This window comes from Xyrauchen texanus, chromosome 45 (assembly GCF_025860055.1).
Source record: "Xyrauchen texanus isolate HMW12.3.18 chromosome 45, RBS_HiC_50CHRs, whole genome shotgun sequence".
In the NCBI taxonomy this organism is placed as follows: domain Eukaryota; kingdom Metazoa; phylum Chordata; class Actinopteri; order Cypriniformes; family Catostomidae; genus Xyrauchen; species Xyrauchen texanus.
Window position 1 is genome coordinate 12,421,882 of NC_068320.1, and position 16,163 is coordinate 12,438,044.

At 36.3% G+C, this 16,163-nt stretch overlaps 1 protein-coding gene across 1 annotated transcript in view; it reads left to right on the plus strand.

Annotated features, from left to right (window-relative positions):
* The window catches only part of LOC127637615 (ras-related protein Rap-1b), a 74,618-nt gene extending 60,906 nt beyond the window's left edge, over nucleotides 1–13,712 (plus strand). Inside the window, exons 5-8 of the mRNA XM_052118768.1 lie at nucleotides 2,011–2,151; nucleotides 3,424–3,567; nucleotides 10,880–10,995; nucleotides 11,693–13,712. Of these exons, the coding sequence (XP_051974728.1) occupies nucleotides 2,011–2,151; nucleotides 3,424–3,567; nucleotides 10,880–10,966 (372 nt within the window). The 3' untranslated portion in view covers nucleotides 10,967–10,995; nucleotides 11,693–13,712. The remainder of the gene's footprint in view (nucleotides 1–2,010; nucleotides 2,152–3,423; nucleotides 3,568–10,879; nucleotides 10,996–11,692) is intronic.
* The last annotated feature ends 2,451 nt before the right edge of the window (nucleotides 13,713–16,163 follow it).

Genomic DNA, 16,163 nt, shown 5'->3' on the forward strand with positions numbered 1-16,163 from the left:
CAGGTCAAATGAGGTTCAGCTCATAGCAGGACAGGAACTGACCTTAGTATAGAATGGTTGTATATGTTTATGCATGAAATGTCCATATTATTTGGAATGACTAAAACATTTGGGAACACATTACAATAAGGTTCCATTCGTTAACATTATTTAAGGCAGTAGGTACCATGAAGAAACAATGAACAATATATTTAAACAGCATTTATTAATCTTAGTTAATGTTAGTTAATAAAAATACAATTGTTCATCATTAGTTCACAGTGCATTCATTAATGTTAATAACTTTTGATTTAAAAATGTATTACTATATGCTGAAATTAACATTAACCAATATTAACGAATGCTGTAAATCTACAGTTCATTGTTAGTTCCTGTTAACTAATGTTTTTAACTAATACTAACAAATGTAACCTTATTGTAAAGTGTTAGCAGACATCCTTATGTTTTTGAAAGAAAGTGATCCTTTTGTTCAATAAATTTGCATTGAAATAGTCAAAACAATAAGTTATAATATTTAATTGGTTGTAAATTATAATTATTGTTTGAAATGTTATTATCATTATTATTATAATTCAGTCTCTACCTTTGAAAGAGGCAAAGCTTTTTTCAGCAGCAATTACTACAGTTTACTAAAAAATGACTGTTACCTACAGTTATGTATGTATCTTGTGCAATCGTTATGATATGCTATTTTGATACTAGAGAAACATTTTTATAATCTTGGCATGTTCAGAAGTCTTGTGCTATTTTAATGAAAAGTGTGGAAATCACAATGAGATGTATTTTTTCCAGTTGCTTAAGTACTGAGAACAATTATGTTTTTGAAGTTCAATTTTGGTTTTAAAAAATGGTCACAAAGAAACATTCCTGATGTTTTTTTGAGAGATGAATGCACTGCTGTCTCAAAAGGAGAAAGCACACTTGATTTAACAACAAGAGGACAGGTAAAATTGTATCTAGTTTGAGAAACAGACTTTCAGGTCCTCACCATTCTTTGAAGAACAGAAGTTTTGAAGAATGCAGCATTTATTTGAAATAGAAAGTCATTTAAAACTGGTGCTGTGAGGCGTTCACAATTTTTTTTAAATCACAATTAATCGCATAAATGTTTGTAGTTAATCGCAATTAATTGCAGATTTTGAAAGTGCTGAAATGTAACTAAATATACTTATTTTCCAAATGCATTTATTTCCTTCTTAGGAAAGAAAACAAAACAATATGTAACAATATTGTGCCCTATTAACATTTTCAAAACAAAGCCTTCCACAGTATAAAGATATAATATAAAAATATCACCAATTCAAGTAACATTAAATGTTTCCCAAAGTGTAAGTGGAGTTTGACTAATTGAAAGAACTAGTCCCTACATAGTTTGCGTATGCATTGCAATGGGCAATAAAGAGCTTAAACTCTCATCCTCTACAATATTAATCAGCCGGCCGACTGTATCTGCTTTGTTACAGCAATCGTGAAGCCACATTCATGATTCATGTCAAATGTCGCTTTGAACTCCACATGAAAAGCGCTTGCAGACAAAAACGTTTCATTCTACATTTTGTTGATAGTTAAGACTTGACGTGCTTCTGTGGTAATTAAATGCACATTTCATAGGCTGAATAATACTTGATTTCTGTTACAAGTTCCATCTGGGCTTGTTTTGTAGAACAAATAGCTTTAAGCGGTCCTTTCTCAATCATTTTATTACTGACGTGGAACCGTTGTGTGTGTTGTGAAGTATGCACCAGTGTAATTGACACATTGCAAAGGTTCCGCTCTTCCAACAAGTACTTATGCTGGTTTATGCTGTATTAATGAGTATATTTTGACAGCTCTATTTAAAACATACAAACGTCTTTACTGTAGTTTTTAATCAATGTTATGACAACATGTTGAATAAAAGTAAGTATTTCTTTCAAAACATAATTTCATGATTCCAAAGTTTGAGCGGTAGTGTAGTAGATTTACATGGATATGTAGATAAGACAAAATTTCTCTTTGTCTCCCACTCAGGAACAATTCACAGCCATGAGGGACCTGTACATGAAGAATGGCCAGGGATTTGCACTTGTATATTCCATAACAGCACAATCCACCTTCAACGACCTGCAGGACTTGAGAGAACAGATTCTGCGGGTCAAAGACACAGATGACGTGAGTCTTTTACTTTCAACGATCAAGTAGCGCTCCACATCATCTGTCATGTTTTCTCACCCTCAGTGTCTTGTGCTGCTCTACCTGTAGCTTTCATCTAACCATGTCATTTGATAGTTTCAGCACTAGGATGTCCTTTCTAACATGGCACTGAACTGCAGTACTGTGCAAAAGTCTTAGGCACATAATATGTTTCACAACAACATTTGTCTTAAGATGGTTATTTATATCTTCAGTTTTAGTGTGTCAATGGGAAATATACATTTTAGACAAACATTCCTTTTGCAAATAGAAAAGATTAGAATAAAATAGAAGAACAGGGAGCCCTGCAACAGATAGCATGGCCCCCACAGTGACCACCTCTGAACTTCGAGCCAGTCTAGGATTACATGAAGAGACAAAAGTAATTAGAAGAACTGTAGAACATTCTCCAAGAAGCTTGGGACATCCAATCTGCCAAAAAGAAAACAAGAAAAACTGTGCCCAGGTGTACATAAGAGAATTTGTGCTATTTTGAATGCAAAAGTCAAACCAAATATTGATTTAGCTTTTTAATGTTTCTGGATTGATCAATGAAAACTATTTAATGCAACATTTTTCACAAGTGCCAAAAACTTTTGCATAGTACTGTGTATCACACACTCTGAACCAAGCTCTGAAGTGAGACAAAAGGCCAGAGTATTTTCCCACATGCTCTGCCATCTTTTTGTCATTTCTGATTGGCCCAGAATCATAGCTCCTCAGCTGATTAAACAAAACACGTTGCACATTTCACTTAATTGGTCTGCTGTGGTTATCATCATTTACGCAAAATGTGGATTTCCTTGTCGCTTTGAATGTATCTGCCAAAAATAAATGTAAAATTTAAATGCATCGTCTCAGTTTCACTTCTTTGTCTCGTGACAGTGTATTTAAAAGCTGAGTTGTATGTTCGTTTCTAGCTGAGTTTGCAGTGTTTTATGCTAATTGGAATACGTCTAGAGTTTCAGTATTGCCCAGAAGGTTTTTTCTGCTCTTTTTCCCTATCTTTTTCCTTCCCTTTTTATTGTCTCTCTTTCAGTTGTTTGAGGAACAGATGTTGCAACCTGTGGCCACACGAGAATGATGAGCATCATAGTTTCGGCTAATGGCTTTAAATAGGTCCCTAGATGAAAAAAAAACAAGTAGTAGTGCATTTGTATATCAAGAAAGCATGACTGTGCATGTATATTTTCACAGATTCAATTGGATCCCAGTTAGTGCTTTATGCCAATGAGAATGTTTGTCTCTCAGGTGCCGATGATCCTGGTGGGTAATAAGTGTGACCTGGAAGATGAGAGGGTGGTCGGTAAAGAACAGGGCCAGAATCTCGCCCGTCAGTGGAACAGCTGCGCTTTCCTGGAGTCTTCTGCAAAGTCCAAGATTAACGTCAATGAGGTGAGCCCTGAAGTCTTATTAAGGCCTCCCTTAGATGATAGATACTTGACAAAGATCATAACTCACCTTTTAATGTAGATTTGTTTCAATATTAGACCTTTAGTCAGAGATGGAAATAGGGTTTGAACAAAATGTCATATTGTCTTGATCTTATCTCATTTTCAAAACCTATGTTTTCTGGGATTTTGTTTGTCCACCAAATCTGTGGAAATTAGGGCTGTCAACTGATTAAAAATTGTACATGATATGCAAATTAATCAAATTAATCTTTTAAACTCATATTATTTGCACAAAAAACCCCAGATAAAAATAATTCACTTTATATAAATAACTATCATTAAATAATATATATAGTAATTCAGATAATTACAATACATAACATTATTGTGGCAGATGGGTGAAGCATTGATTAGACAATACAAAAAGTCATTAGATAGTGGAAAGTCTATCCCTCACGTTATTATAGAGTTGTTATCGTTCTGGTCAAAGTAAATATTTGGTTCTAGATCACCCCCACAGCACCATCAGTTACGCCCAAGCACCCTCCATCGACACAAAACCAAAGATGTGTACTTAACACTAAATATTAATTAATATTATCCTTATTATTGATTGTTTTTGATCGATCTGTATTGATTTGATCAGTTGACATCCTTTTATCAATACCGATTAGGGCTCGGTATTGATAAAGATTTCCTGATTCGATCAGATTTAGATTCAAATCAGTTGAATCTGGGTATATTTCACTTATAATGCCCATTTAACTTACATGTGAAAGAAATAATTTCTCCGCTAATGATGTTTATTATACAGGGGACTGTAAGGGGGTTAAGATGGGCAAGGAGGAGGCGAGAACTGGCTTGTCAATATAAATAATAATTTAATTAAACTGAAAACAAAAGCATAAACCTAAACACACACATGACGGACATGCCCGTAATTCTCTCTCTCTCGAACCGCCTTTATCCCTTGCGTGCCCCATAAGGCCGATTTGGGACCGGGCGTGCAACATTCTAGCCCCGCCCCCCTCCACTCCACACTCCTCCCGGCGTTACCTCAGGCTGGGGTGCCACCAGCATGACCTACACCCCCTTTCCCTAGGGAGGGGCTTGCTTTGTGCCCCGTCACGTCATCCCTGCCTTCCTCAACCTGGGAGTAGACAGGAGGGGAAAACGACAACAACAAAAAAAATAAATAGGCGAGGGAAAAGGCCAACACGTTGCGAGAGAGAGGGAGAGAGAGAAGAAGCTCACTCACCGGTTCTCTGATGTACCGTCACGTGGACCTCGAACACTCCGCCACACTCTCTGGTGGACGACAGCCGCTCCTCTCCGGGCGAACCAGAGTCAAACCTCCGACCCCCAGCGGACAGAACGCTCCTCCGCTTTTCTGGCGGCACCTGGGGACATTCCTCCACCCCTGGCAGCGGCCCTACCGCTCCAGGCGATCGGCGAGTTACTTCCCTCCTCCCCTCGTGGACGGCGGTCTTCCCTCGACCCCTCCGCGTTTCTGGGGGACGGCAGAGCACTCCTCCGCCCCTGGCAGCGGCTCCATCGCTCCAGGAGGTCGGGGAATCCAGTCCCCACTCGCCCCGCGGACGGCGGCCGTTCCCCGCATCCGGGTGGTCGGGCTACTCCGTCACCCGGCAGATGGCAGTGTCGAGGACTCTTCAGCGGGCATCCCTCCTCCTTCCCGGGTTTTGGCACCAATGTAAGAGGGTTAAGATGGGCAAGGTGGAGGCGAGAACCGCCTTGTCAATATAAATAATATTTTAATTAACAACTTAAAAGACAAACACACATATGACGGACATGTCCGTAAACGATCTGTCTCTCTCCCGCACGATCCTCTGCAGTCGACCTTTATCACTCTCGGAGGCTTGATTAGCCTAATGAGAGTTTTGTAATAACCAAGTATGTATTTAATAATGACAATACTACTTTCTTGCTAAAATAGAATCAAAAATTGGGAAAAGTGGGGGAAAAAAAACTTTGTTCTTCACCTCAACTTCTGTGGATCCTCACACACAGGATTGTGAAGGATACACCTATGCTGCCTCAAAAATGTATCAGATACAAGTATCTCAGTAGACAGGATGTTACGTGAACATTGGATTCAGACAAGCCTTCACCCCTTCCTAACTCTGTACACAGCCTGCAAAGGCTGCATTTTCCTGTTTTCAGACACTGCCAATGTTTTTTTTTTTTTATTAATTGTTGTCAGTGACAAATTGATTACGTGGATCTCATCTTTGGACACATTTTACACTGAACGAGTCAACCCAAACTTTTACTCCCAACACGCAGTGAAAAGATCTTGGTGCCTAACTTCACACGCATAAAGTAAAAGACGATATCTGGATTGTTCAAATAAACATTGCGATATATTGGAAAATCTATATTTTTACCCATCCCTTATCTCCAGTTCTTTGGTATGCATACCATCAGTTGGGAATCACTGTTCTAGAGCATTGTTTGCAACACCAAGGTCATGTGTTTGATTCCCAGAGAACACACAAACTGATAAATGTTTACCTTGAATACACAAAGTCATTTTACATGAAAGTGTCTGCCAAATGCCTGCATTTCAATGTAAAAATGGCCTTGTGGCCTTGGCTCCAAGGTCTTTTATACTGTAAAAAGACATTTAGAGTTGAAGCAATGTTCTAAACCTTTAAGCTAAATAATATTGATTAGTGTCTGTTTGAATTGCATCTTCAACACTTTCAATTGTTTACGGCAGTTAAACTGTCCTAGTCCTCCCGGTTGGCCATTTTTCCTTTATATGTGCTATGGTGTTTTATTCCACATCCACATTGCCGTGATCTTTTCCCCGGCCCGTTCTGTTTAGGTCAGGCTCAAATTGTCTTCATACATGCTTGCGTTGGCGTCACCATGGAGCTGCTCTTCTGTGCCAAGCTCTCAGAACAGTGTCATTGTCAGCTAGTGATATCGCTCCATGAAGGCGTAGTCACACATTAGCGAGGCAGCCTGTCAGCTGCAGCAGTCCGACACAGAGCGCCCTATTGTGAGCAACATGACTCTGCCACAGACTCTGACTACATGACATAGTGCTGTTTTCAGTTCAGGCAGTTAGAAACAGCAGTTTCTATGTAGTAGCAACATGACTACGGGTGCTTGGTTTTACTTGTAAGCTGAATTGTGTCATGACATGTTAACAGATATCTACAGGTAGCATCATTGAAAATAATAGTTTATTGTCGTTGTGTTTAAGTGTTAATGGTAAAATGGTTATTTTTTAAGTATTTGTTTCTGCCATTTCATTCTTCCGGTTAAAAACAAAACTTTTTTTGCCGCAGGGCACAGGGTGATGATATAACATCTTGAAATTTTTTTATTGAGCTTTGGCATTGGTTCTGGATTATTAATTTCCTCATGTCACAGCAGAGACATGCATCATTATTAAAGGTCCAGTGACTGCCTCTGAATCTCCCGTAAGTGAAATTCACGTACTGATTTAATGAATCAAAAGTTGGAGCTCTCTAAGTAAGATATTAAGAAGAACTTTAGCTGCGAGTGACCACAGTCAAAGTGATGCTTTTCTTTTTACTAGATTCTATGACTCTGACTGTAAGACTCTCGAAAAAATTATTAAATAAATCTAGGAAAACTTCAGCAGCCCATATATAAAGCTGGGCTCCTGTTTGATCTGTGATGCAACCAGTGACAAACAAAGCACCAGTATATTCTAGGAATGAGCGATACCACTTGTTTTCTTTTTGATCCGATAAAAAGTTATTGCTAAAAAAAGAAAAGATAGGCTCTCTATATTGCAATCTAAAGATGATTTATACAGTGAGGTTTGTATGTTTTGAGTATTCGTTTGAGGTGTTCTATGAAATGGTCTGTTGTCACTTTTTTAGTAGTTTAGTTGGGAATGGCAAATTAGTTCTTGAAAACCAGTAATGCCAAAAACTAATTAGACAGGAAGTTAGCCAAAAGTCCACAGCAATCCATTTTGCAATTTGTCAATCAGTCTGAGATTTTTATAAGGGCTTTTCTAAGGTTGCATGAATGTACACCTGCATCAGACGGACGCTTTTGGAGCATCCCACTTTGGTTGCATCGTGCCATAAACCGCATTTTTAGGTTTCTGTGTCAAGTTAAACGTAGTTTGAAACACAAATAACATGCCTCGAAATCTCTGCGTTCGTAATTGCGCTCCATCCAGCTGTGTTTGAACGCAAGTACGCGTTCTCATCTTGTGCTGCCGCTAGTGTCATTCAAGCCTGAGTTTGGTTTGTTCTTTGTATAGCTGCACGTTGCCTATACAGTTGCTTACTGCCCCTTGCTGAAAACAGATGGTACTTCAAGCTTGAATTGCTCAGATGGTAGGAATATTCCTTATTATAGTCTGGGGACATGATTAATTGCAATTAAAAAAAAACATTATATAATTTATTGCACCGAAAGCTCAAGTTTTTATGCATAGACAGGATGGATTATTAGCTCTAATCACATATCTGCCTCTCTGGATAACACATAGTGACAGAGATCTTTAATGCAAATGCTGCTGTATTAGATCTATATCAACAACCAATTCTTTTTTTATCGTTCAAATGTTTATTTACGGTGTCATTGTTTTGTAGTCTAGGCAACAGCAACAGCTGTGAAAGCTGCTGATGTTTTATGGAACTGATTGATAATGCAGGAGCTGTTTTACCCTGTGGGAGCTGGACATCTGTGATGGAAAGCATCCACACCTCTGAATGAGTGATCTCTCTCTGTTTCGGTTTAGAGCAGTAGTACTCAACCCAGTTCAGGAGAAAGAAATGCCTTTTGTTTGAAAGAGCCTCATTACAACACTGCATTGTATTGGGAGTTGGAAGCTTGGTATCAAAAGCATAGTCACAAGATTTAAACACAGTTTTAACATGATTTTAGTGTAATAAATCCTTTTTTTTTTTTTTTTCATAATTTATTTTTTACACGATAATTTGTGATACAGTCTAGGGCTGAAACGATTAGTCTAGAATTGTCGACAAATTTGTTTGTTGTCGAATAGTCGTTTGATCTCATATCATGAAGGCAATACGTAGCTTTATTAATAAGAGAGAGTTTGTTTGTTTTTTGTTAAAGATGGATTGAAGTGAACAGAAAGGTGAGAGAGGAAGTCTTCGCCCAATTATACACTGCAACAAAATACGTTTTTGATTTGTTTTTGTTTTGACTTGTTTTTCAATAAAAATATCTAAAACTCCTTTAAAACAATGTACATTTTCTTTAGCTGCTATACTGCAGAAGAAAAAAATGTCATCTGAGAATGTTGAATATAATATTAAAAATGCAAATATGTAAACATTTCTAAAAATCCTTTAACAAAATATGCTTTCACCTGAGAAGCAGCATATAAGATATTTAGACTTGCTTTTTGAGAATAGATCTTCAATACACATATATTTTGTCTTTACTGCATTCACAGAAGTATAAACAAGTGAAAAAAAATACACTTACTGTATATTTAAGATACATCCCCTTAAAGCAAGTCTAAATATCTTATATGTTGCTTCTCAAGTTAAAATATCTTTTTTTTTAAGGATTTTTAGACATATTTAAATGGAAATCAAGACAAAAACACTTGATAATAATAGGGTTTTTTTTGCAGTGAATTTCTTTACAGAATTAATAAAAAGTATTTTTTCCCTTTAATTCAGTGAATGTCATTTAGAGATATATTTGATAGATGATTTTGTCCTCTTTATTGTTAGTAAGCATGTATAATACAACCTTTTAAGTCGGGCACAAGCTGAATAATCAGTTAAGAGCTATTGATTAATCGATGCAATAATCGCAGAATAGTCGAATAATCGTTAGATTAATCGATTATCAAAATAATCATTAGTTGCAGCCCTAATACAGTCGCTTACAGGGTTTACCGACATGAGGCATCATGGCAACGAAGTGGTAATATTGGATATAACTTTACTCTGAAAAGGTTAGTTAGCGGTTTTATCACACTAAAATCATGTTAACACCTATAATATTAACATCTTATCACATAATGTTGGCTGTACCTTTTCTTTTAAAGGTGCAGTCAGTAACTTTTGTCTTTGTGTCATGTTGGACTTACACTGACACCTAGTGGCTTGGATGCAGCATAAGTTCAAATCAATAGTTTTCAGTTTCAGATGCTATTGAAGAAATGTAGTATTCAGGTTCAGCCATGATTTCTTTAATCAATGAGTAAATGTGTCAAATAACAGGACGGTTACTGAGATTAAGCGAGTAGTATTCGGCTGGTCATGTGATTCTAACATGTGTGGACCCTCTCCATGTAGAATAAAACAGCTTTTATATTACTGATATGACTGGAGTCTTCATTATAAATAATGTGAGTGCTCATGATTTCCTACATATATTGCAAAATTACAATTCATGTCTTTAGGAGGTAAAACTCTTTTAATGAGAAAAAATTAAACAAGGTGCATTTTAACGTTTATGGATTGGCCCCATTCACTTCCATTGTAAACTATAACTATATATAACTATATTACCTTAACCAAACTTTTTGTTGCTTTTTTATTTAAATAAATAAGATGATTTGAAGATATTTTTTGTGGTAATCAACATCGTAACAAATACTGTTGAACCCGGAACATTCCTTTTAAAATACCAAGATTTTTTATTTATTTTTTACTTTTACTTTCAAGTTTACTTCAGTTCTTATTGTGTTGATTGTTATATCTGTTAAGTAAATAGTAATTGAACTGCATTGTTTGGGCCCTGTTGTTATTATTTTAAATGAATATTTTCCTAATGTACTTTCCTAAGTTCCCTGTCAAATTGACAGCAGTAGACGAGAGATTTTGTTCATATATAAACAAAATATACATTATAACTAAAATATTTCCAAATCAATCAGAATCTTATCTAATTCAATGCTTATAAATCACAATAAAATCTAATTTGAATCAAATCAAAACTGAAAGTTATTACAGCTGACAAGCCTCAGATGAAAACTTGTTAAAGTCAACATGAAAAGTAATTCACAACCCATTTTACATTTTTAATGTGACATTTACTTTTGTAGGAGACACAGGATACTCAACAAGAAAAACATAGATTGGAACTTGATTTTATCTGTCGGAAATGTGTACAGAAGTTCAATAATTAATATGTTTTATATTAGAATTATATTTATACTAAACATCAGCACTGTTGAAATGCTGCTTGTCCAATCAGATAAGAGAAATGTTCTCAAAGTTTGCTTCAGTCTTCAGTTTTCCTCAGTGTAAACAAAAAAAGTACTCTCTGCACCGGTGTTCACTGGGAAACTTTTTTGGTCTCTGCAGATCTTCTATGACCTGGTCCGGCAAATCAACAGGAAAACCCCAGTACCTGGAAAGGCACGCAAAAAGTCCACCTGCCAGCTGCTCTAATACACAGCTGTTCTTTTGTTCTGAGCCAGGTAGGAGCTTAATCGTCATTGGCTGAGTGGAAATGATTGACAGTTCATTACAAACAATGTTCTGTAGTCATGTTTAAAGCTCTAGAAAAAGTGGTTGGAAGTTATTTACTGTACTGTGCCAATGTTTTAGGCACTTGTGAATAATGTTGTATAGTGAGGTCTCCATCAAAAATAATGCCATAAGTACTTTTCATTTATCACTTAATGTTGTACAAAGTCCAGTAAACATAAAAAAGCTAAATCAATATTCGTTGTTACCACTTTTGCCTTCAAAACTGCACCAATTCTACTAGGTACACCTGGACACCGTTTTACTTGGTTGTTAACAGATAAGATGTTCCAAGCTTCTTGGAGAATTCTCCACAGTTCTTCCATCTATTTAGGCTGTCTCAATTGCTTCTGTCTCTTTATGTAATCTCAGACTGACACAATGATCAGTGGGGGGCTCTGTGGGGGCCATGACTTCTGCTGCAGGGCTCCCTGTTCTTCTATTCTTTTTGCAAAAGGAAAGTTTGGAAGTCTAGCATTAATATGTCCTATTGACACACTGAAGCTGAAGATCTAAATAACCATCTTAAGACAATATATTTTTGTGAAACTTCTCATGTGCCTAAAGCTTAGCACAGTACTGTATATCTAAAATTGACTTTGCAAGAAGAACTTAATGGTACTTTTCCTTCTTCCTCTTTACTTGTAGGTCTGATTTACTGCTGTGTCTTTCAGCAGTGCCAGCATTCCGACGTTACTAAAACTTTACATCGAATGGACTTTCCTGTGTGATGATGCCCCTTTAACAAACCAACCCACCAACAACCAACCAATGGATTTAAGGCTACAGTACCATGTCAGTTGTTTGCACATAGCTAGCCATCATCACTTTCCAATGTCACGAGAAAGAGATTTTTACATATAATTATATAAATATATATTCTAACTGTATACAAATTAAATGAGTAAATGAATAAAGAGCTAGACAAAAAATACAAAATACAGAGCCTACACGCAGTGTTATCGCTAACGGAGACAGCCACCGTTGTAAATGTAAGGAGGGAATGTCTGACCAGGCTGTGCACGTTGCCATGGCAATTACAATGATATTTATAAGCACCACTATTTTAGCCAGAGAGGAGAGGAAGTCCAAAGAGCTCCTATATAAATCGTTCATACAGATAACTTTCACTCCTTGGTTTCTTTTGCATTATTTTTGATGATTTAGTTTTTTGTTTGCTTTTATTCAAAACATGATTTCTTTCTCTCCTGCCTTTTTCTCTTTTATAATTACTAGAATTTTGCTCCATGGAGATGTTATATTCGCAACAGCTATCGATATGAGTTGTACTTTAGGGGTGAAAATACCTGTGGATACAGTGATGTATATGTAAAAAGTTAAAAAATATAATTTTTCTGTCACTATCATATTGTCCTTAGTCTCAGATGTTGCCTTCAAATATGTGTTGAGTCTCTTTTGCTTTATTTCCCCTGGAGAAAAGAAAATTGTAATCTAAAAGTCATTTCCATGATCTTAGGTCCATCTTTTAGGCCATTTCAAGTTTCTTTGTTTTGTTTACAAAGAGGTTTGTACAGCAGGCTTTTTCAAACAGGGGGGTTGATAATTTAGTTTTAGACTTCACCAATGTGAGACCCAGAAGCTCTTCATTTGGCTGGTCTTACATAAATAAATACATAGTTAAATCCCTCTTCACCAAGCTGATCCCGATTAAATAAAGTTTCTATTTTAAAGAATTGGGTTTTTTAATACATGATTAAAAAAAGAACAAACTGTCATCAGTGATGCTCTCCCTTTGCTTGCTGATGCATCTGGTGTAAACTGCGGATATGAAAAACAAATATTGGATCCTGTCAGTAAAGAATGAGGATGAAATGTCTGTTAGTGACTGTTTGAACTTTGTAATAATTTGACCTGTTTTCTGTCTTTGTTACTGTTGGGATTAACTGAATATGGGGGTCTGGGAACTTTGTGTTAAAGCAAGAAAAAACAGGAAGAATTGATCTAAAAAATAAAAATAAGTGTGCATCAAGTGCAATCATAGAGGGGTATTCATAAAGCTTACAAATGAATTGAACGTACTCTGTAAAGCGGTTGTGCGTGAGTACCCGGTGAGCATTAGCTCGATCATCAAAGGGATTGTTCACCGAAACTGAAAATTCGGTCAACGTTTTTGGTCAACCTTCATGTTCTTGAAAACCCGTATCATCATCATCGTCATCTTTCCAAGGTTTGGATGACGTGATGGTGCATAAATGATGAAATTGTTTTCATTTTGGGGTGAACTGTCCCTTTAAACACCGTAACGAACTCTTTACTGGGTACAGCATGCAGTATGAACTCAAAATGAAATCTTTATGGATGCTTTGAGGATTTGCACTGTGTGAAGTGAAGAACACAATTCCTAGGGAGTGTCCATAGAGGATGTGGATATAGGTAAACATTACAAGTTGTGTGTTGTTCTGATTACTGCAAGCAAATGCCTTGTTGCTCTTAGAATTAAAAAAGGAAATAAATGGAGATAAACCTACTTGATACGAGGACCTCGGACCTGAGACAGAGGCACAGTATTTCAAATGCAACATTGTATGCTTCTGATGGGTGGGTGGCCAAATGTCAACTTAAACGCCTTAATTAAAGTGGTGCAATTTTGTATAACCAAGCATCTGTAGTTTAATAAATTGGATTGCCATGCAAGGGCTCTCATGAAGCCAGTTTTGCCACTTGAATATTTTTGTGTATTGTTTTAGCATTTTTTTCTGTCGGTCAAATAAAAAAGAAAACAGTTTAACTTACTCTTTTATCATGACCTGTTTGCTTTAAAATTATGCTTATTATCTGATTTAGAGAATAATGGAATGTTGCACTGGAGGCATGTTTTAAATAACATAATTGGGATTTGGTCTAATGTTTTATTAGAGAAGATGCAGAATAAACAGAATACACCATCACTGAATAACATTGTCACAGCAACACATGTAGGGCTATGTAGTAAATGGCATAAGTCATTAATAAACAGTACATACAATGCTCAACAGATCATTTGAAATTTCAATAAACTTTGTTTTATATATGTTGATATGTATCAAATTTAAAATAAAATGCAGTATATGTATTTATATTTCAATGTACAGATCTGTTAAGCGTTATAAAATGTTTATTAATGACTTGTTAATAAAGGTTATTTTAAAGTGTTACCTTATTTTCATGTAATATATGGGTCATTTATTTGTGTTTATTTGTTTTTCTTTTATTATTTAGACTTAAATGATGACTTTAAAATACGTAAGAGCTCAATTATTTAGTGCTTAATTATTTAATTATTTGTCAAATATGGCCAAAGCATCATTGTCAATAAATGAATTAAATATTACATTGCACTATAAAAAAATCTAATGAGGTTATGTTGTGTGTAGACAAACCCATGTAGTTTATTTGAATGGTCCTTTAATTTAACATGATATAAGCCACTGACTTCACATGAGGTCATTTACTTTAGAGCATGTCAGATACGGGGCAGGTTTCCAAATTTTGGGGAAAAAAGGTTATATTTATGAAGGGAGGTGGTGTTCTGGTTTACTAATAAAATGTATTCAATATTAATTATGATTAATTTATTAAATTATAACATAATTTATTACATATTAAATTGTTCTAAATAGTCATTATAGAATAATTGTGTGTTTGTGTGTGTACAATATGATTACATCATTGCAAATGATATAATAATATACTGTGATTAAAGGGATAGTTTGCCCGAAAATGTATTTACTCACCCTCATGTCATTCCAGATGTGCATGACTTTAGACAAATATTTCAGCTCTGCAGGTCCATACAATTCAAGTGAATGGTGGCCAGAACTTTGATAGATAAAGGAGATAAAGTCAGCATTAACATAATCCATTAAACTCCAGTGGTACAATCAATGAAGCGATCCAGTTGGTTTTGTGTGAGAGCCCAAAACCAACTGTACATCTTGACAGCAGTCTCCTTTGCTACCATGATTTCAAGCTTGATTAAACTTCCTATAGCGCCATCTAGTGCTCTGTGCATCCATGCATCAAGCACTAGGAAATGTAATCAAGCTTGAAATCATGATTGTGCATAGAGAAAGCAATGGCAAGATGTACAGTGAAAAATGAGTAATGTTTTTGGCCTCTTCTCACCCAGAACCAACTGGATCGCTTCAGAAGACATTGATTAAACCACTGGAGTCGTATGGATTACTTTTATGCTGACTTTATATCCTATTTGGAACTTCAAAAGCCTGGTTGCATTCACTTGTATTGTATGGACCTACAAAGCTTAGATGATATTCTAAAATCTTTGTATGTGTTCAAAAGAATAAAGAAAGGCGCACACACCTGAAATGGCAGAAAGTGGAAAAAATTATTAGAGAAATTTCATTTTTGTGGGAACTATCCCTTTAAAGGAAGTTTTAAACGTAGACTGTAACCTGAACTACACTAGATGGCGATGGGCGCATTTTGTCTGGCAAAACTCCACTTTATATACGAGAAGAAGACACATTTACAGATGGCACGTGAGAAACACTCGGGTGTAAATGCAGTTTTAATATTGACCTCGACTAAAAATGATGTTATCGGAGGAAGACGTTTTGTGAATTCGCACGACATGATTGAACACGAGCATGTTTTGTATTTTACCTCAGCAGTTAGAGCATATTCTGGGTCTTTGTTTACATAATTCCATGACTTGGGTCGAATTCCAATATAATTTTATTCGTTTCAAGTCAAACTAATTTTAACATGAATCTCAGCGTGAATATTATAACAAGCGTTCGTCTGTTTTGGAATAAGGCAACTTTCTTTCACTGCAGAAGACTGTCAGACACTGTTCTCATTTCATCTGATCAAACCCTGTCCACCACATCTCAGGAACACAAGACAACCCGAAGAGCTCCGGATAAAAGATCTGTCCTTCTCTTCCCCGGACTGACTTTATCAGCCTGTCAGTTCGTCGACATGGGAAGAGGACTTTTGAAATATGGGAATGTCAGAGAGATGTTTTGTGTAGCATAGAAGGTTCTGGGTTATGATATGCTGTCTCTGTGCTTAAATGGACCGAGGAAGATCTGATGAAGACTGTTCATTGCCAGCTAGCTGTGTTTGCTCACTGGCTGCTGTGGAAAGACTGCTG